General features: G+C 38.6%; 1 protein-coding gene across 2 annotated transcripts in view; it reads right to left on the bottom strand.

The window, feature by feature from the left end:
• The window catches only part of LOC126173067 (protein furry), a 1,238,628-nt gene that overhangs the window by 125,570 nt on the left and 1,086,403 nt on the right, over positions 1-26,655 (bottom strand). For both annotated transcript variants that reach the window (XM_049920928.1, XM_049920929.1), the window contains 5 exons: positions 21,195-21,293; positions 13,436-13,589; positions 13,129-13,339; positions 9,166-9,264; positions 3,900-4,200 (listed from right to left, as the gene is read on the bottom strand). In XM_049920928.1, coding sequence (XP_049776885.1) covers positions 3,900-4,200; positions 9,166-9,264; positions 13,129-13,339; positions 13,436-13,589; positions 21,195-21,293 — 864 coding nt within the window. The remainder of the gene's footprint in view (positions 1-3,899; positions 4,201-9,165; positions 9,265-13,128; positions 13,340-13,435; positions 13,590-21,194; positions 21,294-26,655) is intronic.

Raw genomic sequence — 26,655 nt, 5'->3', positions numbered from 1 at the left:
CCTAGCAACAATTGGTACTGTAATTGTAAATTATCACAGCTCTGTTGGAAAAGAACCACTGCTCCAAGCGCTAGTAGGTAGTACTGAAACTCAAATTGTTATAGGTGTGGAAAGCTGGAAATAAGTTCAGTTAAAATTTTTACAAAGGACCTAACCATGTTTAGTAACGATAGATTACATACAGTTAGGGGTGGAGTGTTTATTGCTGTCAGAAGTAGTTTACTTTGTAGTAAAATTGATTTAGATCGTTCCAGAGAGATAGTATGGGTAGAGATTATACTTGACAACTGGAATAAATTAATAATTGGTTCCTTTTTCCAATTCCCCTCCCAGAAACACACACATACTTAGATGATACAGTTGCTGAACAGTTCAAAGAAAACATGAGTCTCATTTCAAGTAGCTACCCCATTCATACAATTATAGATGGTGGTGACTGGCTTTAATCTATCATTGATACGTTGGTGAAAGCACATGTTTAGAGTCAGTGGTATGGATAAAACATTGTCCAAAGTTGTTCTGAATGCATTCCCAGAAAGTTATTTTGAACAGTTACCTCAGGAGTCCACTCGAAGTATAAATGGTTGTGAAAACATACTTGACCTCTTTGCAACAAATGATACTGAGGAAATAGCAGGCATCAGAACAGATACAGGGACTAGTGTCCACAAGGTGGTTGTAGCGAGACTAAATACCGTAACATCAAAACCCAACAAAAATAAACACAAAATACACCTATTTAAAAAAGAAGACAAAAATTTGCTTGATGCCTTCCTATGACACAATTGCCACTCCTTCCAATCTGACTCTGTAAATGTAGACTGGAAGTGGTTTAAATTCAAAGAAATAGTGTTGATGGCAATTGAGAGATATATACCAAATACACTAGTAAGATATGGAACTGATTCCCCATGGTATACCAAACAAATCAAAACACTGTTGCAGAAGCATTGAAAAAGCATATTAAATTTCAAGATACAGAAAGTTTTACAGAATCTTGAAATTCAGCATCAAGTTCAGTGCACGGTACTTTTAATAGTTTCTACAACCAACCTCTGTCTTGAAATCTGGCAGAAAATCCAAACAGATGCTGTTTGTATATAAAGTACACCAGAGGAAAGACACAATCAACACCCACACAGTGCAATACCCATGGTGATGTTATGGATGACAGCACCACTAAAGTAGAGATGCTGAACGCAGATTTCTGCAACTCTTTCACCGAAGAAGATGAAGTAAATATTTATGAATTTGAATTGAGAACAACTGCAAACATGAGAAACTTAAAAGTACATATCCTCAATCCAGTGAAGCAGCTTAAATCATTTAACACAGGAAAGGTTCCTTTCCAAGTACACTAATACAATAGCTCCATACCTGGCAATCATATACAGTGACTCGGTTGTTGAAAGATCTGTTCCTAAAGACTGGAAAGTTGCACAAGTCACACCAATACTGATGAAAGGAAATAGGAGTAATCCACTGAATTCTAGACCCATACCACTAATGTTGATTTGCAGTAGGATTTTGGAATATATACTGTGTTCAAACATTATGGGTTACCTCAAAGAGAACAATTTATTGACAAACAGCCAACACAGATTCAGAAAATATGGTTCTTGTGAAAGATAACTAGCTCTTTATTCTCAGAGAGTAATGACTGCTATCAACAGGGGATGTCAAATTGATTCCATATTTTTAGATTTCCATAAGGTCTATGGAGTATCATATAAGTTGTGGGACTGGATTTGTGATTTCCTGTCAGAAAGATCACAGTTCATTGTAACTGACGGAAAGTCATATATCTGGTGTTTGCTGAGGAAGTGTTATAGGCTCTCTGCTGTTCCTTATCTATATAAATGATTTAGGAGACAATCTGAGCAGACTTCTTAGATGGTCTGCAAATGATGATCTCATTTACCATTTCATAAACTCGATCACAAGATCAAAAATAATTGCAAAATGACACAGACAAGATATCTGTCTGGTACAAAACATGGCACTTGATTCTAAGTAATGAAAAGTCTGAACCCACCCACATGAGTACTAAAAGAAATCCACTAAATTTCAATTTCTCGATAAATATGTCAAATCTAAAGGCTGTAATATAACTAAATACTCAAGTATTAAAATTGCAAATAACTTAAATTGAGACAATCATATATGTAATGTTGTGGGGAAAGCAAATGGAAGACAGTGATTTATTCATGGAACACTTACAAAATGCAACAGGTCTACTAAAGAGACTGCTTACACTATGTTTCTCCATCATCTACTACAATACTGCTGTATGCTGTGGGATTCACATCAGACAGAATTGACAGAGCACTTGCAAATAGTTCAAAGAAGGGCAGCTCCTTTGTATTATCTTGAAATAGGGGAGAGAGAGTGCCATGGATATGATACACTAATTGGTGTGTTAATCATTAAAAAATAGGCAGTTTTTATTGTGGCAGGATCTTTTTGTGAAATTTCTATCACCAACTTAGTCTTCAGAGTGTAAAAATATTTTGTTGGAACCCACCTATATAGAAATGAATGATTATCACAATAAAATAAATCAGATCTCACAGGGAAAGAGTTGAGTGTTCATTAATCCTGTGCACTGCTCAAGAGTGGAATGACAGAGAAATAGCTTTAAGATGGTTTGATGAACCTTCTGCCAAGCAGTTAATTGTGAATTGCTGAGTAATCATGTAGATGTAAACATGGCATCCCAAGAGGAATGGTCAATATTCAGGGATATGATAGGAATGATCATTCATTCTAAAAATGTACACCTTAAGATCTGAGAGCATTTCTTCATCTTTGATACTGTGAAACAATTCTCCTAATGCACACTCTTTGCTTTCTATATTCTGAGAGGAACAAGTATGGACCAAAACAAGGAAAAATTGCCTAGTAAATTTGGGCTCTAAAATGCATAGCTTAAGAGCTATGAGCACTTATTTGGTAGAAGAGCTGTTTTTCACATTTGCTAAGATGAAAAAGTGCTCTTAGCTCTTGAGGTATGCAATTTGGATCCCATGTTTACTGGACATTTTCCCCCTGTTTTAGTCCATACTACAATCTCTGAAAATATGGAAAGCAAAGAGCTTGAAGTAGAAGAGATCTGTTCTGTGGCATTGAAGATGAAAAAGTGGCTCGTACCTCTTAAAGCATGCATTTTAAATCCCATGTTTACAACCATATGGCTGGATACTGACCATTCCTCCTGGGGCACCATGTATAAAAGTACAACAAACTACCCTGACTTTCAGAAATTCAGACATTAAGTGTTGTAATTGTATAATAATAGTATAAAATAAGTGTATTTTGTCTCAATATACTATGCTACCCAGAAGGCTATTTGGTAGTGGGTGATACAGCAGGTACTCCAAGAAGAACTAACAAGCTCAATGAACCACGGTGACCATTTCTTAAGATCCATTCACACACATATTAACAAAAGTTTCATCAACAAGATAATATAGTCAATGTAACAACTATTTAAATAATACAAACATTAATGGTAGAACTGGAGATTTATTCCAGACTGTAGTAATAGCAAGTACAACCAAAAAAAGGTATGTTAATTATACAATGAAAAGACTCACATTGTTAAGTGACTTTTACTTCAGCAGTTATCTGATATCTGCCTCCACATCATTGTAGTTTACCTGATCCTTTGTTCAGTTCTAACAATTTTTGTGACAGAAAACATTCATTCATTACAGATTTATAACATATTCCACCACAGATCTTTCTCAGCATGTATACATTTTCTCATAAAAAAAGCCAATACAATGAAACAGTGAGATTTGTTTACGTATTTGTTACTCAGGCAGAACAAATAACTGACAAAGAAGTTATTTTATTCCTTGTGTGCGTAAAACAAAAAGAAAATCTCACAGCTTTACCTTTCCCATCAGTGGCTGGCGATCCAGTTGCTTTGCGAGTGCAGTAGGACACAGAGTAGCTGGTGCTACGAGTGTGACCTATGGCACCAGTGTGGTGTGCCACAGGACCTGCACCCCCTTGATAGACACCCACTCCACCAGGACTACGTTTTCCACCAGTGGTCACTCCAACAGTGGACTCCTTGTTATTCAGATTTGGTGTTGACTTAAAAATTTCCTTCATGAAGTCAAGAGGTCGGAAATCTGATTCAAGAGAATCAACAGCTGCCTCTAATGTGAGTAGGAGCTCTGTTACATATCCCTAAAAAAGTAGAGCATTATGTAAAATGAAATTCACTTTTAATTCTTTAAGTATTCAAAAATGTAATAATAAAATGCATTTAATTGTAAAGAAGAAGGAAGATTAGTGGTTAGTATCATGTCAGTGGGAGGGGGGGGGGGGGGGCACTAGAGCTAGACTGTGATTCTAACTTTGAGCAAAGTAAATAAACATCACATACTTTACAGACCACACACAAGTTTATAAATTAATGCCAGTGACATTTTTCTTTTGCAGTCAGGGATAATGTACTAACTTATGTTTGTTTTGGTGTCACTTTGTCAGAAATCACTTTACAAGTCCCTATTCCAGAGAGAAAAAAAGGAGACTACACAATGGATAGTCGAGACAAGTGACATCAAGAGGACAAGTACATGTTGATGGAAGCGATTCACCAGTTTCACATTGTATAAGTTTATGGAATAAAGAAACAGCTCTCCTACGGGACTGAAGATTTTGTAGATCTTAGAACTCAGCAGAAAGCCATTCTGAATGGAGGGAACTAGTCCAAAGCGAAATTAGCTTCAGACATACCCCAAGGAAGCATTATAAAACTGTTCTTGTTCACAACATGTAAAATTACCTTGAGGATAACATCACAAGCTTCAGGCAGCTGACTGGAAAAGCTGCTTTCAACAGCCTACACCTGACAGTCTACACCTACACCTACACCTATGTTTTGCAGAAAAATTTAGGAATACTTGCAGAGGAGCAACACTTGGTACTGGGACAGAAACAAATTGTATATAAATACACAAACAGAAACCTTACTGTGAGCTTATATGAGTGATGATTAACTATGGTCCCAACCATGAATTATTTAGAAGTACATATTTACAGCAGTTCAAAGGAAAAAAACAACATCTAATCCCCTTATAATAAAGACGCCAACGGCCTTGCTGCAGTGATAACACCGGTTCCGATCAGATCACCAAAGTTACGCATTGTTGGGCTTGGCTAACACTTGAATGGGTCACTGTCCAGGTCTGACGAGAGCTATTGGTAAGTGCAGTGCACTCAGCCCTCATGAGGTCAATTGAGTAGCTACTTGACTGAGAAGTTGTGACACCAGTCACAAAAAGTAACAATGGATGGGAGAGCAGTGCTGACTACATGCCCCTCTATATCTGCTTCTTCGTTTTCGTCTTCATTTCTCCTCTATCCACCATATGGTCAGGTTGGGTTGTATATATCTGCTTCTGGCAACACCTAAGGGGTGAGAATGACATGGCAGACAGTCGGTACTGTTGGGATTTCAAGGCCTGTTTGGACAGTGTTTGTTGTTTACAGTGAAGGCAGATACCAGATTAAAATTTTATTGGGTGAACCATATGGAAATACAATTAAACCACAAGCTAGGTATTCCATAATTTTTTTGGGAGTGCATCCAGGACATTATTAACTCTTGTACTAATATCTTTTATGCATGCACGTTTACCTCACAGTGTCAACTGCTTTAAAAATCATGCAAGTGATTCATGTTGAGAATGGCTAAAAGGTTTTCAGCTCAAATATTGGCACAAGAGCTAATAATGACCTGCATGCACTCCCCCCCCCCCCCCCCCAAAAAAAAAAAAAAAAAAAAAAAAAAGATGGAAAATTCGATTCGCCAGGATTCAAGAAACACACAAAAGGGGTAGCTGACTGCTGTGCACACACAGACAGGAGGTACACAGCCATACCAAATGAGGATACCACCATCCAGGCACACGACATGACAGGCATTTCCCATTTTCTAATAGCTGCCTTCAGATTACAGAAATAAATACTGATGCTACCAAGAGCATGTCAGTACATTGTATCCATCTGCCTACAGTGTTTTCTGCTGCCATAGAGAGCATTGACAATCAGGACTACTTCATTTCTGCAAATCAGATTGCAGATGGAGATTTTCTACTGAGTGTGGACATAAGTAGAAACACTGATGACACTTTTTCCATTCCACCAGAGTTCCATCTCAGGAGAAGTTACATAAATTCTGCTAGACCCAGCATTTCCAATGAGTTCTACAGTTATGTCAGTTTGGTACAGTTACTGACTGTACCTGTTGTGACTTAATTAGAAACTGACAGAAACAGAAAAGTTTCACTAGGAACTGCTGAATTTAGTTTCTGGAGTATCTGATGGCTATCCTCATATATCTTAACTAATTGTCCACTATACAGCCTAGCTTATTGTTTGACAACTCAAAGAACACAGAAACAGATATCAACAGTCACATGTTGAATATAACTCCATGTATAAATTCCTTAGTATCAAGAAGACTGAGAAACTCGAAAGTCTACATATGTGTCCATACTCCACAAGCCATATTTAAGTTTGTAGTGGAGGGTGTTTCTGGGAGCACGACTTTTCCCCTCCATTCCTTTTCCATTCACAAGTGACATGAGGGAAGAATGACTGTAGGTAAAGCTCCATATGACACTACTTTTCTCATTGTGATCATTTCTTGATAAACATATGTGAGAGAAAGTAATAAGTTGCCCTATTCTTCTTGGAATTTAAACTCTCAAAATTTCAACAGTAAATCTTCCCATGATGCACAAGACCTCTCCTATAGTGTCTGCCACTAGAATTCGTTGAGTGTGACACCCTTCTGCAGAGTAAACGATCCCATGACAAAATTCACTTCTCTTCAATGGCTCTTCTCTGTCTCAACTATCAAACCTTCTTGGTAAGGTTCCCAGACTGATGAACAACACTCAAGAACTGGTTGAACAAGTATTTTGTAAGCCACTTCTTTCCTGGATATATTACATTTCCTTAAGATTCTCCCAAAAAATCTCAAACTGACATCTGCTTTACCTGCAATTATTTTTATGTAAACACTACTGTAAGTTGCTCTGGTTGGTCACTCCAAGGTATTTACAGCATTTAATGTTTCCAGTGATTTGTCATTAATGGAGTAAAGGAACAGTAGTGCATCTACTCAACAATTTAAGTGCAATATGTTACACTTATTTATGTGCAGGGTCAACTGCCAGTCTCTGTTCCAATCATCAATCCTATGGAGGTCTTCCTGCCTTTTGCTAATACTTTGGCATTGCAACCTTCCTACAGAGAACAGCAACATCTACAAATAGCCACATGGACCCTCCAACATTATTCACTAAAATGTTAATATAAACTGTAGAAAGTAGTGATCCTGTAACACTCCCTTGGATTGGTCTTGGAATTACCTTTACATCTGTCAGTTTTGTTCCATTAAGAACAACACGATTAATTCTATCTCAGTGAAGTCCTGTACCCAATCATAAATCTGATCTGACACCTCATAAGCTCATATTCTGTTCACTAACAGATAGTGCAGAACTGTATTAAATGCTTTCTGGAAATGAAGGAACGTGAGTTTAGGAAAATTTTTTTAAAGTGGAAATTTTTGTTCTCCAATAATGTCATAAGTAGAAACACAAAATGTATTCCATAATCCAACAACAGATTGATGTCAACAATAAATGCCTATAATTATGTGTCCATCTGATGACTTTCCTTAAAAATTGGAATGGCCTGCATTTTTCCCAATAGTTTGGTACCCTTTGTTGCTCCGATAAACTACAGCTAGAAGGAGACCATGTTCTTTTGCATAATATCTGTAGAACCTTACAGGTATCTTTTCTGGTTCTAATGCCTTTCCACTGTTGAGCAGTTTTAGTTGATTTTCTACTCTATTATCATTTATCTCAATTCCTATCATTTTGGCATTTGTGCTATGATTGAAAAAAGGAATCATATTATACCATTATGAGGGTAAAACAATTCCAGAAGACCAAGTTCATTATTACAGCCTTTTCTCTGTCATCTTCTGTTTTGGTGCCAGTATGGTGACTGAGCGATTGAATGGACTATTGCAATCTGCTTACTGCTTTATGTAAGACCAAAACTATTTAGGATTTTTAATCAGATTCACTGAATATTTCTCACATCACTCTCCTCACATTCATTTTGGCACCATTCAGATTCCGTTTGTCTATCAGGCTTTGACTTCACTTTGATTAGAGATAAAACTTTCTTTGTTTTCACAGAAACTTTCTAACATGGTTTCTGAACCATTGCGGGTCTTTTCTGTCCTTCACAACTTTGCTTGGCACATACTCGTCTAAAGCTTATTTCACAAAGCTTCTGTGTTTATCTCATATACACTCCACATTTTGATCCTCAGAGATGAATATTATTAGATGATGACTATTTAGATATTCGGTTATTTCTCTCCTGTCACTCTTGCTAGGCAAAAATATTTTTCTACCTTTTCTTTAACATTTCTTGTGATACATGTAGTCACTGACGCTATCACAGCCTTATGATTATTGATTTTCTCCACTATATTAACTTATTCAAAATGACTGGATCTGTTAATTATTAGGAGGTCTAAGGGATTGTCCTCAGGTGTTGGTTCATTAAGTATTTGCTCAAAGCAATTTTTGCACAAGACATTAAGAATGATCTCACATGAATCCTTTTCTCTGACATTAGTTTTAATTGCGTGACTCCAGTTCTATGAAAGGCTAAATCATGTCTCCCCTAATTACAATAGCATGACCAGGAAACTTACTCATGATATTCTCCAAGTTGTGTCTAATGTGCTCTGATACTACAGCTCCTGACATAGGTGGTCTCTAAAAGCATCTAATTACCATGTTTGAGCCACCTTTGATGCTTACCTTTATCCAGAGTATTTCACATTCAGAATATGTAATAAATTGGTTACATGTTATTGAGTTCTGCTGCAATAAATATGCCACCACCATTGGCAACCAACCTATCCCTGCTATACACACTTCAACCTCAATTTAGGATTTCGTTGCTATTCACTTCTGGTTTCAAGCAACTTTCTATCCCTAACAACACTATCTGGAAACTATTACTTTTAAGAGGTGATACCAATTCTGGGACTTTACCATGGATGTTATTTCCACTGCAAAAAAGACTGCCACAATGAGAGACAGTTACCTGCATATCCTCTCCTTGCTCTGCAACAGTTTCAACCAAACGAGACAAAATGTCGGACAGCATACGGGATGTAATTGGTACCCTTAAAGCTCGAAACACCTGTAAAAATGTAATTTGTTATTGTCATGTAATTTAGTTAACAAAAAGCATAGTAGTTCCAATTAGAACTGCAATTTTCTTCACAAAATTAAAAGGAAAACAAGGTGTTTTCAGTATAGTATGAAAATGAAACTTTTAGAATTCAGAAATCATCCCTAGTCTGCTGTTTATAGTTTTTACAAGAATGGAGTTATTTATGGAATTATGATATAGTTAAGATATTTCAAATGTGTTGTGCAAGGAATAAAGACTAGTAGCGAATACCACAAAACAAAAGTTAGTTAGTTGGTAGGTTTGGTTTGAGTTACCTGACCTGACCACTAGTACAAAAAAGAGAAAAAGACTGACGAAAGAAAATAATGAACTTTTGTTGTGAAAATGTGGACCTTTACACGCTGAAAATTTAGTGTAATATTGAACTTGAGATATTATGAAAATGGAGAAAAGAACTATCAAAGAAAGCAGAATAATTTACATTAATAATTATAAATTTCAGAAAATCATGCCAATATAACCTAACAATAAGTAAAAATTAAATGAAAAAATTGAAAAAGGAAACAATTTATTGCTCTGGAAGACAAAAAGGATGTTGAGCTAACATACATACATAAAGAAGTAGTACAGTGAAAAATCAGTTGTCTAAAAAGCACCTGAATATGAATAAATAAATAAAAACAACTGGGCAAACACATTATTCAAAGTAAACAGGAAGAGAATAAAATAAAATAATGGATATTGTGAATATTATAGGAAGCATGTTGGTAAATGGGTTACACAAATTCTCTTGCAGGAATAATGCACCATCGTAACATTGAGTCACGACAGAATAACAGGCACTCACAATAGAGTGAAAGAGCATTTTATCAGTAATCTAGCCACATCAGATATACTTCTAAATGTCACACATTATAACTACAACCTCAGGAGTAAAAGTGACTCCTGCCAATGAATTGTATACCTTCTTATATTTACTGTAGCACTGATACCATAATTTAACTATTGCTGTTGTGGTCTTCTGCCTGAAGACTTGTTTGATGCATACAAGTCTACCCTTTGTAAGCCTGTTCCTTTCTGAATAACTAGTGTAGTCTACAACCATTTTAATCTGCTTGCTGTATTATAACTTGACCTCTCTCTATAATCCTCCCCCTCCCTTCACACTCTCCCCCCCCCCCCCCTCCCAACCAGTATAAAATAAGTAAGGTCTGCTGGATGCCTCTGAATCTGTCGTATCAACTGAACCCTTCTCTTAGTCAAGTTGTACTATAAATTTCTTTTCTTTCCATTTTATTTCAGTACCACTTTATTATTTACTCAATCTACCCACCACATTTCAAAAGCCTCCATTCTCTTCTTGAATATTACAATAGTATGCATTTCATACATATTGTCTTCTTGTATGAACTGTTTCATTGTCCACTTTCACTTCTGTACAGGGCTACACTTTAGACAAACACTTCAGAAAAGACTTCGTAACACTTAAATTTACATCTTATGTTAAGAAATTCCTCTTTTTCCAGTGATGTTTTCCTTCCTACAGCCAGTCTTCATTTCACATCCTCTCTACTTCAACCATCAGCAATTATTTTATTGTCCAAATAGAAAAAGTCATCTATTATTTTTAGTGTCTAATTTCACAACCTAATTCCCAATGAATCATCTGATTTGATTCAACTTCATTCCATTACCCTTATTATACTTTTGTTGATGCTCATCTTGTAGCCTTTTTTCAAAACATCATCCATTATGTTCAAATGCTCTTCATTGTCCTTTATGAATATGAAAGAATTACAGTGTCATCTGGCAACATCTAAGTTTTTTTGTTTTCCTCCCTTAACCGTAATTCACTCTCCAAATTTTTCTTTAGTTCCCTTTACTGCTTGCTCAGTGCACAGATTGATTAACATTAGGGATAGGCTACAGCCCTGTCACACTTCCTTCTCAAGTACTGCTTCCCTTTCATGTCCTTCTACTCTCATAACTGCAATCTGATTTCTGAAAAGAGGTATATAACCTTTCCCTCCTTGCATTTTATCTCTGATGTCTTCAGATTTTTGAAGTGTGTATGATGATAGACCTATAACCTTTTGCTCCTTGTACTATGCTCCTGCTATTTCCAGAATTTCAAAGAGTTTATGGTGCTAGGAAAAATAGGATGTGCCCTTGAACAAACAAGGAAAATAAGAGGCTAAAGAGAAGAAGCATCATGACTGGGGAAAAGGGGGCGGAGAGGGTGAGGGAGAGGGAGAGGGAGAGGGAGAGGGAGAGGGAGAGGGAGAGGGAGAGGGAGAGGGAGAGGGAGAGGGAGAGGGAGAGGGAGAGGGAGAGGGAGAGGGAGAGGGAGAGGGAGAGGGAGAGGGAGAGGGAGAGGGAGAGGGAGAGGGAGAGGGAGAGGGATCAATGAGCAATGTTTGCATTCTGAGAAAATGTTTTAGAACTGGAAATGGGTGTTAGCAAAAGAAAGGAAAAGGAAGATTATTGAATCAAAGAAACTAGAGGAGGAGGCTGATCTTAAATCAGACCAAAATAGGAAGAAAGTAGGTTGAGATAGGAAGTTGTTGTTGTTGTTGTTGTTGTTGTGGTCTTCAGTCCTGAGACTGGTTTGATGCAGCTCTCCATGCTAATCTATCCTGTGCAAGCTTCTTCATCTCCCAGTACCTACTGCAACATACATCCTTCGGAATCTGCTTAGTGTATTCGTCTCTTGGTCTCCCTCTACGATTTTTACCCTCCACGCTGCCCTCCAATGCTAAATTTGTGATCCCTTGATGCCTCAGGACATGTCCTACCAACCGATCCCTTCTTCTAGTCAATTTGTGCCACAAACTTCTCTTCTCCCCATGTGATGATAAAGTTAGTTTCACTGATATAATTCTGTACAATACTTTGTCTCTTTGAATTCCTGTAATACTTTGTCTCATTGAATTCCTTGAACTCTTTGCTGTCATCTCACTATCCTCCCCTGTCCCACTTTTTTGGCTTCATATTTTTATCCACTCCCTTTAAACTTTTCTTCTTTTATTTCTCCTGTAGTACTCCATATTTTACTTGCTACTCCTTTTTAACTGCTGAAATTTTTACTTTCCTCTTTCTCCTGCTGCTCAAAGTTGTTTTCTCTCCCCAATGTAGTCTGCCTCCTCCCACCTATCCCTTGAGTTGGTGTCATACACCAACTCCCCTAAATCCCAAACTTCCTAACACAAATCATGGTAGGTAGCCTTGTTATTAAATGATTTCTGTACCAAACAATAGTTGCAGAAAATCCACCGTGTTAGTATTTTATATTCTTCGAGTATGCTGTAAATGGTACACTTCATATCTGCTCTGTTCTGCTCATCACTTGTTACAACAAACATAATGGAAACAGTGGTCTATAATTTTTACATCTATTCATTTAACAAAAGCAAAGCAGGCGGAAAATAAATCTGAAGAATATGCATAAAAATGTAGCATTTATTAATATTTCACTTTTATATGAAGGACATTCACTCGTGATATGTTACCATAAATAATGGAGTCTGAGAGCAGTTCTGCATTCTCAAGAGCAATCCTCATAACTTCCTTTTATTTCACAGTATGAGAAAAACATTTACAAAAAAACCATACATTACAATCAGTTTCAGGTAGTTTTACAGTGGAGGCTACGTAATCTATCTTAGATCTTTCCAGCCGCTTTTTGCAACTCAAACAACTTTATGGCAGCAGTTTCCAATGAAGCCATGAAATGTAGTATTAGTTACCTTAGAAATATGATGGTTATTTGCCATAAACTACTTATAAAGCGAAATTTATTAGATTAGAAATGTGAAGATTAAAAAAAATATTCAGAGTAATGACTGAATTACATTATTGTGCCTATCTTACCTGGAGTGAACGACCAGCATAATGCCTTGATGAACATGATAAGCCAAGTTGAAGTGCTGTTTGAGCCCAGCGTTCACTAATCAAAGCATGTGGTAGTGATTCTCTGAATACTCTTAGCACATGCTGCAGGAAAGTATCAAGCTGTTCTACACTACGCACTGACCAAACTTTTGCAGTAATATCTTCATAATTCCAAAGAGGCTGATTATGCCTATATTAAGACAGAACATAATAAAATTATTTACTATATTCATCCATAGATAGGTCTTGAGTAAATAAGAAATTTGAATCTATTGTCATCTATCACCTGGAAGCTATGAATTCTATAAGAGACTTGATGACATCCTGTATTGGCATGTTAGGTCCTGGTTGTGGACCTGTCCAAGCAGTTGCATCTTCTGGTGTAACAATTACTGGTGGTGTTGTACCTTGAGTCAATGCAGCATTACTTGATGATTCCCCTGAGGTAATGTTAGAAAAACTATATTCACACAATTGACTTTAGACAACACTATATTTGTCACAATCTATGAATAGCTAAATTAAATTAGTTATTTAAGACTCACTTAAGAAAATATTTATACTTCTTTTAAAAGTGCTCATGGCAATAACTTCTTTGAACTCTGTAATGGAAAATGTGCGTCTTCACAGACTACAGGTCATTTTTAATTATTATTATTATTTTAGCTTTAAAACAGCTAGGGTTTTTGCCCTACAGCAGTTGCACTACATTTTATCCTAATTACAGATTGTTTCAAAGAAACTTCAAATTCTCTCTCTCTCTCTCTCTCTCTCTCTCTTTTTTTTTTTAATAAACTCCTTTTGAAATCTATTCCACAAAATATTCTCTATAAATTTTTGATTCATTCTTTCCTCCAAAATTGCATTTGAAAATATCTACAGTGTCATTATGACTTGTTATGCATCATATGATTCAGATTTTTCTCAGTGTTTAAGGATTTGTCTCCTAAACAGATTATGTTTACACTCGTACTGACAGACTGTGCTTAACTTCTGTTTGAAAGAGGAAGCCTGCAACACTTCTGTGACAATAAACGCCACTAGAATTACACCCTCACTGAAAACTTAATTTTGAGGCATATGGCTTCAAAATGAATTTAAATGGCCGACACACATAACAAAAATGAATAAGACACTGAAAAAGTATGCTACAGCCTACACTCACTTGCACACAAAGCAAGCTTCCACACTGTTAGAATTGCATACTTTGCACAGTTCCACAGTATTCTACAATGCAGAATTATATTCTGGGGTAGCTCAGCTGCTAGCACAGTAATCCTCCTGACCCAAAAAAGAGCTATAAGAGCAATGCACCATGCAAAACAGACTGACTTATGTAGGCCCCTCTTTCAGAAGTTTTCCATCCTCCTTCTCCCCTGTCTTTTTATTCTAAAAAATTGTAAATATGTGAGGAAAAACATCAGTGAGAGAAATAAAAACTGTAATGCACATGAACATAATACCAACAAAAAGACAAACTCCATGTTCAGTCAGTAAGGACAACTGTTGTGACTCGCCAATCTTTCAAAGTGTTGCTGCGCAGTTACGCGCGTCCTCTACATGCGGCGCTGTCTGCCAGCCAGCGGACGCTAGACTCGGACTCAGTTACGATTTGACTGTTAAAGTGTACACACATCTTACTCTGTGTACTTGATCTGTGACTTTCATGTATTGTGTCTTCCTTGAAATATACACGGCTATTACAAATGATTGAAGCGATTTCATAAATTCATTGTAGCTCCATTCATTGACATATGGTCACGACACACTACAGATACGTAGAAAAACTCATAAAGTTTTGTTCGGCTGAAGCCGCACTTCAGGTTTCTGCCGCCAGAGCGCTCGAGAGCGCAGTGAGACAAAATGGCGACAGGAGCCAAGAAAGCGTATGTCGTGCTTGAAATGCACTCACATCAGTCAGTCATAACAGTGCAACGACACTTCAGGACGAAGTTCAACAGAGATCTACCAACTGCTAACTCCATTCGGCGATGGTATGCACAATTTAAAGCTTCTGGATGCCTCTGTAGGGGGAAATCAATGGGTCGGCCTGCAGTGAGCGAAGAAACGGTTGAACGCGTGCGGGTAAGTTTCACGCGTAGCCCGCGGAAGTCGACGAATAGAGCAAGCAGGGAGATAAACGTACCATAGCCAACAGTTTGGAAAATCTTACGGAAAAGGCTAAAGCAGAAGCCTTACCGTTTACAATTGCTACAAACCCTGACACCTGATAACAAAGTCAAACGCTTTGAATTTTCGGCGCGGTTGCAACAGCTCATGGAAGAGGATGCGTTCAGTGCGAAACTTGTTTCCAGTGATGAAGCAACATTTTTTCTTAATGGTGAAGTGAGCAGACACAATGTGCAAATCTGGGCGGTAGAGAATCCTCACGCATTCGTGCAGCAAATTCGCAATTCACCAAAAGTTAACGTGTTTTGTGCAATCTCACGGTTTAAAGTTTATGGCCCCTTTTTCTTCTGCGAAAAAAACGTTACAGGACATGTGTATCTGGACATGCTGGAAAATTGGCTCATGCCACAACTGGAGACCGACAGCGCCGACTTCATCTTTCAACAGGATGGTGCTCCACTGCACTTCCATCATGATGTTCGGCATTTCTTAAACAGGAGATTGGAAAACCGATGGATCGGTCGTGGTGGAGATCATGATCAGCAATTCATGTCATGGACTCCACGCTCTCCCGACTTAACCCCATGTGATTTCTTTCTGTGGGGTTATGTGAAAGATCCAGTGTTTAAACCTCATCTACCAAGAAACGTGCCAGAACTGCGAGCTCGCATCAACGATGCTTTCAAACTCATTGATGGGGACATATTGCACCGAGTGTGGGAGGAACTTGATTATCGGCTTGATGTCTGCCGAATCACTAATGGGGCACATATCGAACATTTGTGAATGCCCAAAAAAACTTTTTGAGTTTTTGTATGCGTGTGCAAAGCATTGTGAAAATATCTCAAATAATAAAGTTATTGTAGAGCTGTGAAATCGCTTCAATCATTTGTAGTAACCCTGTATTTGTTCAACTTGAAGTTATAACAATTGGCGATGAGTAGTGATTTTTCTTCTCCATCGTTGACACACGTTTCCATGGCTACTTTAGAACAACTGTTGCAAGGTCTCATAGAACAGCAAACGCTTCTCACAAATACGATTCGTGATTTCGTCGCGGCATCAAATGCGGGGCGTCTCTTGTCGTTGTCTCTACCTCCTTTTCCTCCTTACGACGAGACGCCAGAAGACTGGTCTGATTACGAAAAACGTCTTCGACAGCACTTCTTGGCATTTCATATCGTTGATGAACAAACATGTAAGTCTCTGTTCCTTTCATGGATTTCACCTCAAATGTATCGGTTGTTGTCGCAATTGGCTCCTTTGAAAGATCCTGCATCTTTGTCCTTTGCTGAAATGTGCTCACTTCTGTCCATCTATTTGCAAAAGCAAACACATGTGGTAGCCTCTCGTGTTGCCTTTTATCATTGTCAAAAACAACCGAATCAATCGTATTGCACTTGGGCTGCTGAACTTCACGGCCTCAGTAGAAAGTGTCAATTTGTTACTGAAGTTCACAAAGAATCCTACGCCGATTCCACGGTATGGGATGCTATTATCTGATCGGTGCCCGACAAAGAAGTTAGGCAATGTGCCCTTCAGTTGGCAAATCCGACTCTGGATGATATCCTATCCATCGCTCAGTCTTTTGAAATTTCTTGTGCTGCTGGAGTGCAAATAGAGGCATGGGGTGATATCGGGGAAATACAACCTCTGTGCGATGTTGACGAAGTGTATAGCATGTTCCCGCTGGCTGACGTGGCCGCAGTATGCTCCCAAGCGCAGCATCCGCCTAACCGCGAACAAACCTATAAGAAACTGCAGCAAAACCCACGGCAACTTCCTTCATGTCTGCGGTGTTTTACGAAACATTCACAAGAAGATTGTCCACAACGTTGGGCCATGTGCCACAAATGCATAAAAAAAGGGTCATGTTTCATCAGTTTGCAAATCCGACTGTGTACATGACGTTCATGAACATGACGCTGATTCTGATTCTGTGTTGTCTGTCAATTGTACTTCTTCCCTTTCAGGGAAGTTATTCCTCACTGTCCAAATACTTAGTTGAGATGTTCGCATGCAGGTGGATACTGGTTCTGCTGCCACTATCATCAATTCTCAGACGTATCATCAGTTGGGTTCTCCAATCCTGTCACCTGTCACTAGGCAATTACGGACTTACAATAAACAGAAGATTTCTCTCTTGGGACAATTTGATGCTGAGGTATCTTACAAATTTGTCATTCGCACTGTTCCCATATTTGTGGTCGACCATAGTAACGCGGAGAATCTTTTTGGTTTCGATGCATTTCGCGTTTTTGGGTTCTCCATAGATGACTCTGTCAATATCGTCTCTGATGCTATTCCTTATGCTCAATTGGATTCCTTGACGACATTTTCGTCCCTTTTTTCTCCTGGGTTAGGCCGTGCAAATGACTTTGAAGCTCATATCATGCTCAAACCCACTGCTCGCCCTAAGTTTTTTCAGGCTCGGCCCATTCCTGTGGCCCTTCCTGATCAGGTCAAACAGGAGCTGGATCGTCTCACTGCTTCAGGGGTCTAGCTTCCTGTCACTTCCAGTGAGTGGTCCTCTCCTGTCGTTGTCATTGCTAAGCCAAATGGTGATATTCATCTCTGTGGCGATTTCAAAGCCACTGTAAATGCTCAATGCCTTATCGACACTTACCCTATGCCTCGACCTGAAGAATTGTTCACTAAACTGCTGGAGGCCAGTATTTTTCTAAACTTGACCTGTCAGAAGCTTATCATCAACCTCCTCTCGACACTGCTTCCCGGCAGTTTCTGGTCCCTAACACGCCTTTCAGCCTCTATCAATACCAACTATTGCCATTCGGGGTTGCCAGCACCCCTGCTCTCTTTCAGCACTTCTTGGAACAATTATTGCTCACTGCCCCTGGCTGTATAAATTACCAGGACGACATTGTTGTCACTGGCTCCACCACTGACTAACATCTTCAAAATCTCCACACACTTTTTCATGTCTCTCAGACTGCCGGTATTAAGTGTAATCTTCAGAAATCAAAATTTTTTCAGGCATCTATCACATACTTGGGGTTTCAACTGTCTCGGGATGGTATTCGTCCACTTCAGCAAACTGTCACTGCGATCAATGTCCTTCCTCGCCCTTCATCTGTTAAGGAACTGCAGGCCTTCTTGGGGAAAATAGCATACTATCACAAGTTTTTACCGTCTGCTGCTTCGCTGGCTCAGCCGTTGCACTTTTCACTGGTCCGCGTCATGCGATGTGGCTTTCCAGAAATTGAAGACTATGCTGAAACAGGTCCAGTGCCTGGCTACTTATCGACCTGGCCAACATCTTGTTCTTGCCATGGACACCTCTCAATACGGGGTTGGTGCAGTCCTTGCGCACTGTTTTTCTGACGGTTCTGAACAACCCATTGCTTATGCCTCCAAAACGCTCACGGCTGCCCAACAAAAGTATTCTCAAATTGAAACAGAAGCTTTGGCCATTATTTATGCTCTTCATAAGTTTGGTGTTTTTCTCTATGGATCCAAATTTCATCTTGTTACGGATCACAAACCACTTGTTTCCTTGTTTCAGCCATCAACGTCACTTCCTGACAAGGCTGCACACCGCCTCCAGCATTGGGCTCTTTACATGTCACGTTTCAATTATTAGATTCATTTCCAGCCGACGGCTCAACATGCGAATGCTGATGCACTATCTCGCCTTCCCATGGGTACTGATCTGGCATTCGATAGGGACGAACTTTTGTGTTTCCACCTGAATGTTGCCGAGCAGCAGGTTGTGAATGGGTTCCCCATCACCGGGGACTGGCTGGCGGCTGCTACGGGTTCTGACCCTACCCTCTCCCGGGTTTTACACAATATTCAGAAGGGTTGGGCAGATTGTCCGTCCGCTAAGACTTCTGATCTGTTGCGGCACTACTACACTTTGCGTTATCGCCTCATGGCTAGGGATGGTGTTATCCTCCATTCCACCGAAAATGCTTCGCCGCGTGTAGTGGTACCTGCGTCTTTGCGTGCTTCAGTCTTGCACCTCCTTCACCAAGGGCACTGGGGTGTGTCTCGCACAAAATCTCCGGCGCATTGTCATGTGTACTGGCCCGGCATCGACTCTGAAATTGCACACATGGTCACTGCCTGCAGCCCTTGTGCATCACAGGCTGCTGCCCCAAAGTCATCTTTGTCTGATAATGGTCCGCAATTTGCCTCTTCCGATTTTGCGGATTTTTGTGCCCGTCACGGCGTCATGCATGTCAAGGCTCCTCCGTTCCATCCACAGTCAAACGGTGAGGCTGAACGACTGGTCCGCACATTTAAGGCTCAGATGAGGAAACTCCTGACTTCTTCTGCTGATGATGCGCTTCTCCAATTTCTGGCTTCTTACCGTTTCACCCCCATGGGCGACCACAGCACGGCTGAGCTCTTACATGGCCGACAGCCCCACACGCTACTTCATCTTCTGCGGCCTTCCACCTCACGGCCATGGGTGCCTTTGCTTGGCCAGTTCACTGCCGACGACCTTGTACGGGTACGGGGATATGGCAGGCGGCCAAAATGGAGTCCTGGCTGCATCTTACGACACCATGGCTGATGCCTGTATGAAATCCAGATGGACACGGGTGTTGCAGTGTGTCATTCGGACCAGCTTCGGCCTCGTGTGCTGGCAACGCCTGTTCCGGATGCCGCTACACCACCTTCGGCTCTACCTGATGCTCGGGATACTGGAATCTCTCATTACTCACAACGCAGTCCTCTCACCACCATATCGGTGCCAGCACAAGAACTGACGCCACCAGGAGACGTGCCCATGCAGGAACCAGATGACCATCAGTTCGCCTCCTTCTCCTATGGATGCAGACACATCGTCCATGTCTCCTGTTATAACAACCGGACTTGCCACAACAGGCAGATTGGTGCACGGGGCCCCAGCAGATTCGACCCCCACGTCTCCTGTCATCTCGACCCGTTATCATCGGGGACACTTCCGACCGTACAGCAAGCCGCCTTCTCGAGACTTTACGGCCCGTCATTCAACACCTATGGATGTTAGCAATCTACAGGCCACCTCCATCAAGACCTGTGCAAAAAATTCAAAGGGGAAAAAATATTGTGAGTCGCCGATCTTTCAAAGTGCCACCGCACAGTTACGCACGTCCTCTACATGCGGCGCTGTCTGCCAGCCATACAGCAGCAGCGCCACCTAAGCCGCCAGCCAGCCAGCGGCCGCTAGACTTGGACTCAGTTATGATTTGACTGTTAAAGTGTACACACGTCTTACTCTGTTTAATTGATCTGTGACTTTCATGTATTGCATCTTCCTTGAAATATATTTGTTCAACTTGAAGTTATAACAACTACATTCCTTAAAATCTCCATTACAAATAGTGCAATACCAATGTACAATAGTCTGCCACATAAAATTAAAGTTATTTCTTCATTTTCTCTGTTTCACAAATTACTAAGGGCATTCTTATCAGATCACTGCTTCTATTCAGTGGCTGAATTCTTAAACCATGTGAAGTACAACAGACATGAAGCAAAAATATGCTGAAGCTACTACTGCTGCTGCTAAAGCAAGATCAAATATAATGAATTTATTGTATAGTTACAAAACTACTGTTACAAGTCATTTCAGTTTGAGTTAAAATTTATGCTCACAGCATTTTTCCCCCTTCTTTATATTTGCTTGAATTCTTTCTCAATTGTGTGAAAACCTAGAGGCAAACATGACTGTGGAATAACATGTGGTACCTTTCATCATCCCTTATATTTTGTACATGGAATGATAAAGCACAAGTTTAAAAATATCAGTTCAGTACACACACATTTTTAAAATCAGTTAGACATTTTAACAAATCCATTGTATGTATTTTTATCTTATTCTGGATTTTCGTACTTAGAAGCAATTTTGAGCTAACACCTTCAAAGTAAATTGTGGACAGCTACCCATCCAATCTGGAACTCACCTCCATGGGTAGATACACTGGCAGCAGGAGTAGCTGCTGTTCCTGGCAAATTGGTTGGTATAGGACTGTGAAGATAACTGTCAAATTCGGCATTTGGTTCTTAAAAAAAAAAAAAAAAAAAAACACTCAAGATTAGTTCCATACTGTTACAGCTATAAATTTATTAATCAGTAGATATACAGGGCCTGAATCATGAAACTCTGAATAGTAATGTAGTTTTAAAGATGAGAAAGGTAAAAATAATGTCAACATTTCAGTTATAATTAATATGTACCATAAATAGTCATCACAAATACAGCTATACTCTAATACTTAGCTATACTCTAATACTTCAGTTCTGGTTTTGATTGTTTGCTGTCAGTTCAGTTCTATCTTCGATGTAGTAAATTCTAAATGAAGCTGGCATAGTCCATATCAGTTCAGGCAGGCTAGAAAAAAATATTACCTTCATAGTTTTGGATTTTTTGAATTTAGTATATGTTAAAATGAACATATTTTTTTGTTTTCTCCAAAAATATTTCTGCTCCAAGTTACAGCCCTCCAAAGATGACACTGGGCATACCGTTTGAAGACATGAATTTTGGAAAAAAATTTACAATGCTGTATCTCTGAAACAGGTCTAGATATTTTGTTGCTTTTTTTATATTTGAAATATAATTGCTTTATTATTACAAAGAAATCCTCCATTTGGACTTATCTGTCAAAGTTCTTTTATTATAGTGTTCTGAATTTTTTTATAATTTATGGAAAAAATTGTTTTTCAAAAATGTCAATCCATAAAATTTTGATTTTTTTTTTTCTGTTGATTAATACCATATAGTCCTACATTCCATGAAAAGGAGAGCTTCGACTTTCAGATTGAACAGTTTTTATAAACAATTGAAATTTTTGCCATACATAAAACCTGTTTCATTACCACATTATCACATAACAAGCTCATAAAAATCACAAGCTAGCCTTATTTAACATAATTTTAGTTTTGAAAGGAGAGTAAGAGACTTATTTTTCAAGCATTTTAAACAGTTCCAAAATGTATGCGAAAGGTCCAAAGACTTACAGGTTTCAATTTATACAACTTCTGTGTACTCTGTTTGGTACTGAAACTAGTCAGTCAATGAACTACAAATCTGTTCCACTGCTTCAGTAACTTCCTTTGATATAGAGTGATGCCTTCAAAACATTGTGAACAGGATGTGAGCACTGATGGCATTGTTGCTGTCCTTGAGCTGGAAATCTATATCCAGCATCTGGTCCATGTGGTACCATAAAGTTCACTACAATTTCGTTCAACTCATAATTGGGGTCTATAATCTCTGCAATCCACCAGTCAGAGTCATACACACATGCCACAAACATCCCCCTTCTCAGGTTGTGAATCTGAATATTGTACTGCTGTTTCTGATGTGTTGGCCGAATGAACGAAATTTCTTCTTTCTTGGTCTTTAAAGTGCATGCAATATGAATTCGTCCATCACTTTGAGCCCAAAAATGTGTCTTCTGAATTCCTTTCACAGGAGTAGTTTGTTTGGACCATTCTTCTCTTTTCTGCTCACAGAATTCTTCAATTTGCTCATTGGACAAAAGCATGAGGGCTGTGGATTTGTAAGATTTCATGAATCTCGTAAAATTCTCAGCATTATGAATCGCAGCTGTATTCGGTCTGCAAAGATTATGTTTTGTAGCATGGTGCTTCAGCAGGCCTCCTACACCATCACAAGGCCCCTTCCCATGACCAGTAGCACTGTATACCCAGTCAGTTGGCACAAGCAACTTACTCAATTCAAACAACTGGTAACGATTTTTAAAATGACTAGGAGCACCATCAGAAATTATGATGATCTTCTCTGCCCCTGTTTACAGTTGAAGAATTTTGTGCATTGCTAGCAAAGTATGAGCTGAGTCATGGCCTGTCTTGTTACTTATAACTGCAAGACTTGTGGTCTTGTTTTGAAAATACGTCACTCCTGTAAAAATTGAAACTCCAATGATACACTTGTACTTCTTGTGGGAGAATTACAGACCAGTTCTCAGCAAAATCACAGTGAAGCACTAGAGATAGTTCTTCAGCCTGTACACGCCGTTTCATTTCTGCAATGTGTTGTTGCAATTTCTTCAGATGCTGGTGTGTTACTACTCTCACTGACCATTTACCAAGTTCATCAATGATACTGTCAAAGGCAACAGTTTTCTTAATTAGTTTATTTTCCTCCCATGTCACATATGTAGTTTCTGAAGAGTTATCTGCTACATCTTCCAGGCCAAGTGTCTGTAAAGACAGTCCTCCATTTCCAGGGCAGTCACCACATTCTTGAAACAAACAAGTTTCTCACTTTATGTCACAGACTACTAATGACTTAACACACCCAACCAAGGTGTCATATGTTACTTGCTCCAGTAAGTTCTTCAAAGTTACCACACAAAGTTCAAAATTCACACAGTACACACATAAACAGACATCTCTAGGTGGGTGTGGAATTACCCACTTAGGTCATAGTGCATAAAATTTTGATCATCCAATATGTGAAGTTGTATAGTTACTCTTATAAACTGCAAAAGTTTCTTTAATACTGCGAGTCATGTAACTCTTCACTTTCACAAGTTTTTGACCTTCATCCGTTACAGTTATAGTGTCTTTTTTGTTGCACTCTAGTGAGAACAGACCCATTTATCTTCCAGATAAAATGACTGCACTATTTGAACTTGAGCTGCTTCTACAGGATGACCATAATAGGGATCTGGTCTTCCAAAGACTCCTTTTACAGACCTCACAATGGCTGATTTGTCTACCATGTACTTTGATACTGATGGAACATTGTTCAAAATTGTTTTCTTTGAAAATGTCTCTGGAATAATACTTAGAACTTGCACCTTTTCAATGTAGGCTGCATAATATTTAACAGCTGAATTGATATTTGTGAAAAATTCTGGGCAAAAGTGCTTTGGTTCATTTTCTTCTGAATATGGAATTTCTACTTTGAAGAGTGTGGTCAGTTTTGCTGTAGTGTATTCATCCATAGCTTTAGTAATTTCTCTGCACTTTCTTGATGCATAGAGCTTATGACTCAACTTCACTGACCACGGTTTCTTAACAGGACTAACACCTACCTCTGCAGCTGATTGCTTCAGGGTATTTAATTCTTCCTCTACTGATTCAAAATCTGCATCATCTGTTCCATGGAAGGCTTCACCTTGTTCAGATACTACCATTGTTGCTATTCTGTCAAAACATTTAGAACACAAAAAGTCGTCACTGGAAACATCTTCACTTTGAAACAGAGTCTTTGAATGAGAACACTTATTCCCAACCTGAACAAAGTCTGTTTTTTGTTTGTCTTATATATCACTCGTTTATGGATATGCAAACTGTCAGCACACTTCATTCTCCTGTGGCCCCAGTAAGAAGACATTTCAAACAGTCCTTTTCACAAAACACACTGCAACTGTGTCAACTGGCATATTCCTCACAAAAACACAGAACTCACTGGGTGGTCTCAGATTTCTTAGAAACCTCTTCAGGAAACAAAGTACAATATGCAACAAAGTGTAAGAAATATCTGCAACAATTAAAGTGAAAAGAAATAACTGCAACAAAGACAATAGAAATAAACATCGTAACAAAAAAATTTGTAAGAAACACCTTCAGTGAAGACATACATTACCCTTGAAAATTTAAAAACGATTTTTTTAAAAATAAAACCTGCCCAACTTAAAAGTGAGTGCTACATGGTACTAATCAACAGAAAAAAATCTAACTTTTCTGGTTGTCATTTTTGAAAGAAAGTTTTTCTCTAAGTTATAAAAAAATTCAAGAAACAACAGTAAAAGAACTTTGACAGTTATGTCCAAATGGAGGATGCCATTGTAATCATAAAGCAATTATCTTAAAAAATACTCAATATCTAGAGCTGTTACAGAGATATACCATTTAAAAAAATTTCCGAAATCCGCATCTTCAAAATGGTGTTAGCAGTGTGATCTTTGGAATCTTGTATCTCGAGGCAAGAATTTTTTTGGAGGGGGGAAAAAAATGATTCTTACTTACTCCTGAATTTTAACATATGCTAAACTCAATAACATCCGAGACTATGAAGGTACCCCCCTTCCTGAAGTGATACAGATTATGCCAGCTAGAAAAAGGGTTTGCATGTAATTGTTCCATTATTCTTTTATCCTTGCCATAGATGTTTTGTTCTTTGTATTAAAATTTCATCAGTATAGTGTTGTTTTGGTGATCACCCTTTCTACTTTCTTGCATCTTCCCCTGACATTGGCCATGTGAAAGTGATAACAACAGTAAAAATTAAACCAATAAAACTATATTAACAATGGAGATGCCTCAGTAACAAAAGTGAAAGTCAATAGGAAGTAATAGAATAATAATTAAGCAGTAATATGCAGAGATGCCTTTACTGATCTCCACACTGTAGACAGTTGCTACGGGAAATGGCTACACCCATTAAAACTGTAAATAAGTTTTGTAGTTGCACATTGTGGTGTGAGACTTTTTTGTGTCTTTTATGCCAACTTCAGCTGAAATTATCAAATGTATGTGCATCATAATGAAGAGATCATAAAAAAAATTGAATTCAAAAATACAGGGAAAAATCACAAAAGTCACATACACACTAGAAGTACTGCAATGAAAGAACTGGCTCCACTGCTAAAAAAAGAGGTGTCAATATGAATTTCATGAAAAGATATAACAGTAGAAATACTGAATAAGGGCCACAAATTCATTACGAACCATTCTACAGTTTTCAAGCTGTCCATACAAGACACAGTTCAACAAAAAAAGGAAGAAGAAGAAGAAGAAGAAGAAGAAGAAGAAGATGATGAAGAAGAAGAAGATGATGATGATGATGATGATAAACTGGGGCACAGCAAACCAAAGTTAGTGTTGACATTCAAAAAAGAATCTCCAGCGATGATGCATCAGGGTGTCTACATGGACAAGGAAAAATAATTCCCAGATTTTTCCCGGATTTCCCGGTTGAAAACACACTTTCTCCCGGGTGAAAATACACTTTTTTCGTATTAAGTGACAGTATACTTTTTCTCGGCACTTATCAATCCTTTTATGGTTTATGGTTTTATATACCAGCATAGAATTTCCCGGCACTTTAGAAAATGAAACTCAGGGGAAAAAATCGAGATTGCGACGCACTTTTGTAAGCCAGTCACAGCTCATGTCACCTGATCTCGCCAGCTGATGACAGCATTTGACACGTGATGTAGTCAGCCAATAGCAAGATCACTCTTAAGTAGTGCGAACGCACAAATAAGAAAAATTAATGGCTTAAATTAATGTACAATTGTTGCTACAAGAAAAGAAAAGCTATCACATATAATATTGGTCTCTAAGATTAATAAGCTGCAAGAGAAGCTAAACTTCCATATATATTGTTGATCTTTTTTGCGCGTCATACATCACATAAATGTGCCTGTAAAATTTTTTAATAAC

The sequence above is a fragment of the Schistocerca cancellata genome, chromosome 1 (assembly GCF_023864275.1).
Source record: "Schistocerca cancellata isolate TAMUIC-IGC-003103 chromosome 1, iqSchCanc2.1, whole genome shotgun sequence".
NCBI classification, from domain to species: domain Eukaryota; kingdom Metazoa; phylum Arthropoda; class Insecta; order Orthoptera; family Acrididae; genus Schistocerca; species Schistocerca cancellata.
This window is presented reverse-complemented; position numbering and strand designations above follow the sequence as displayed.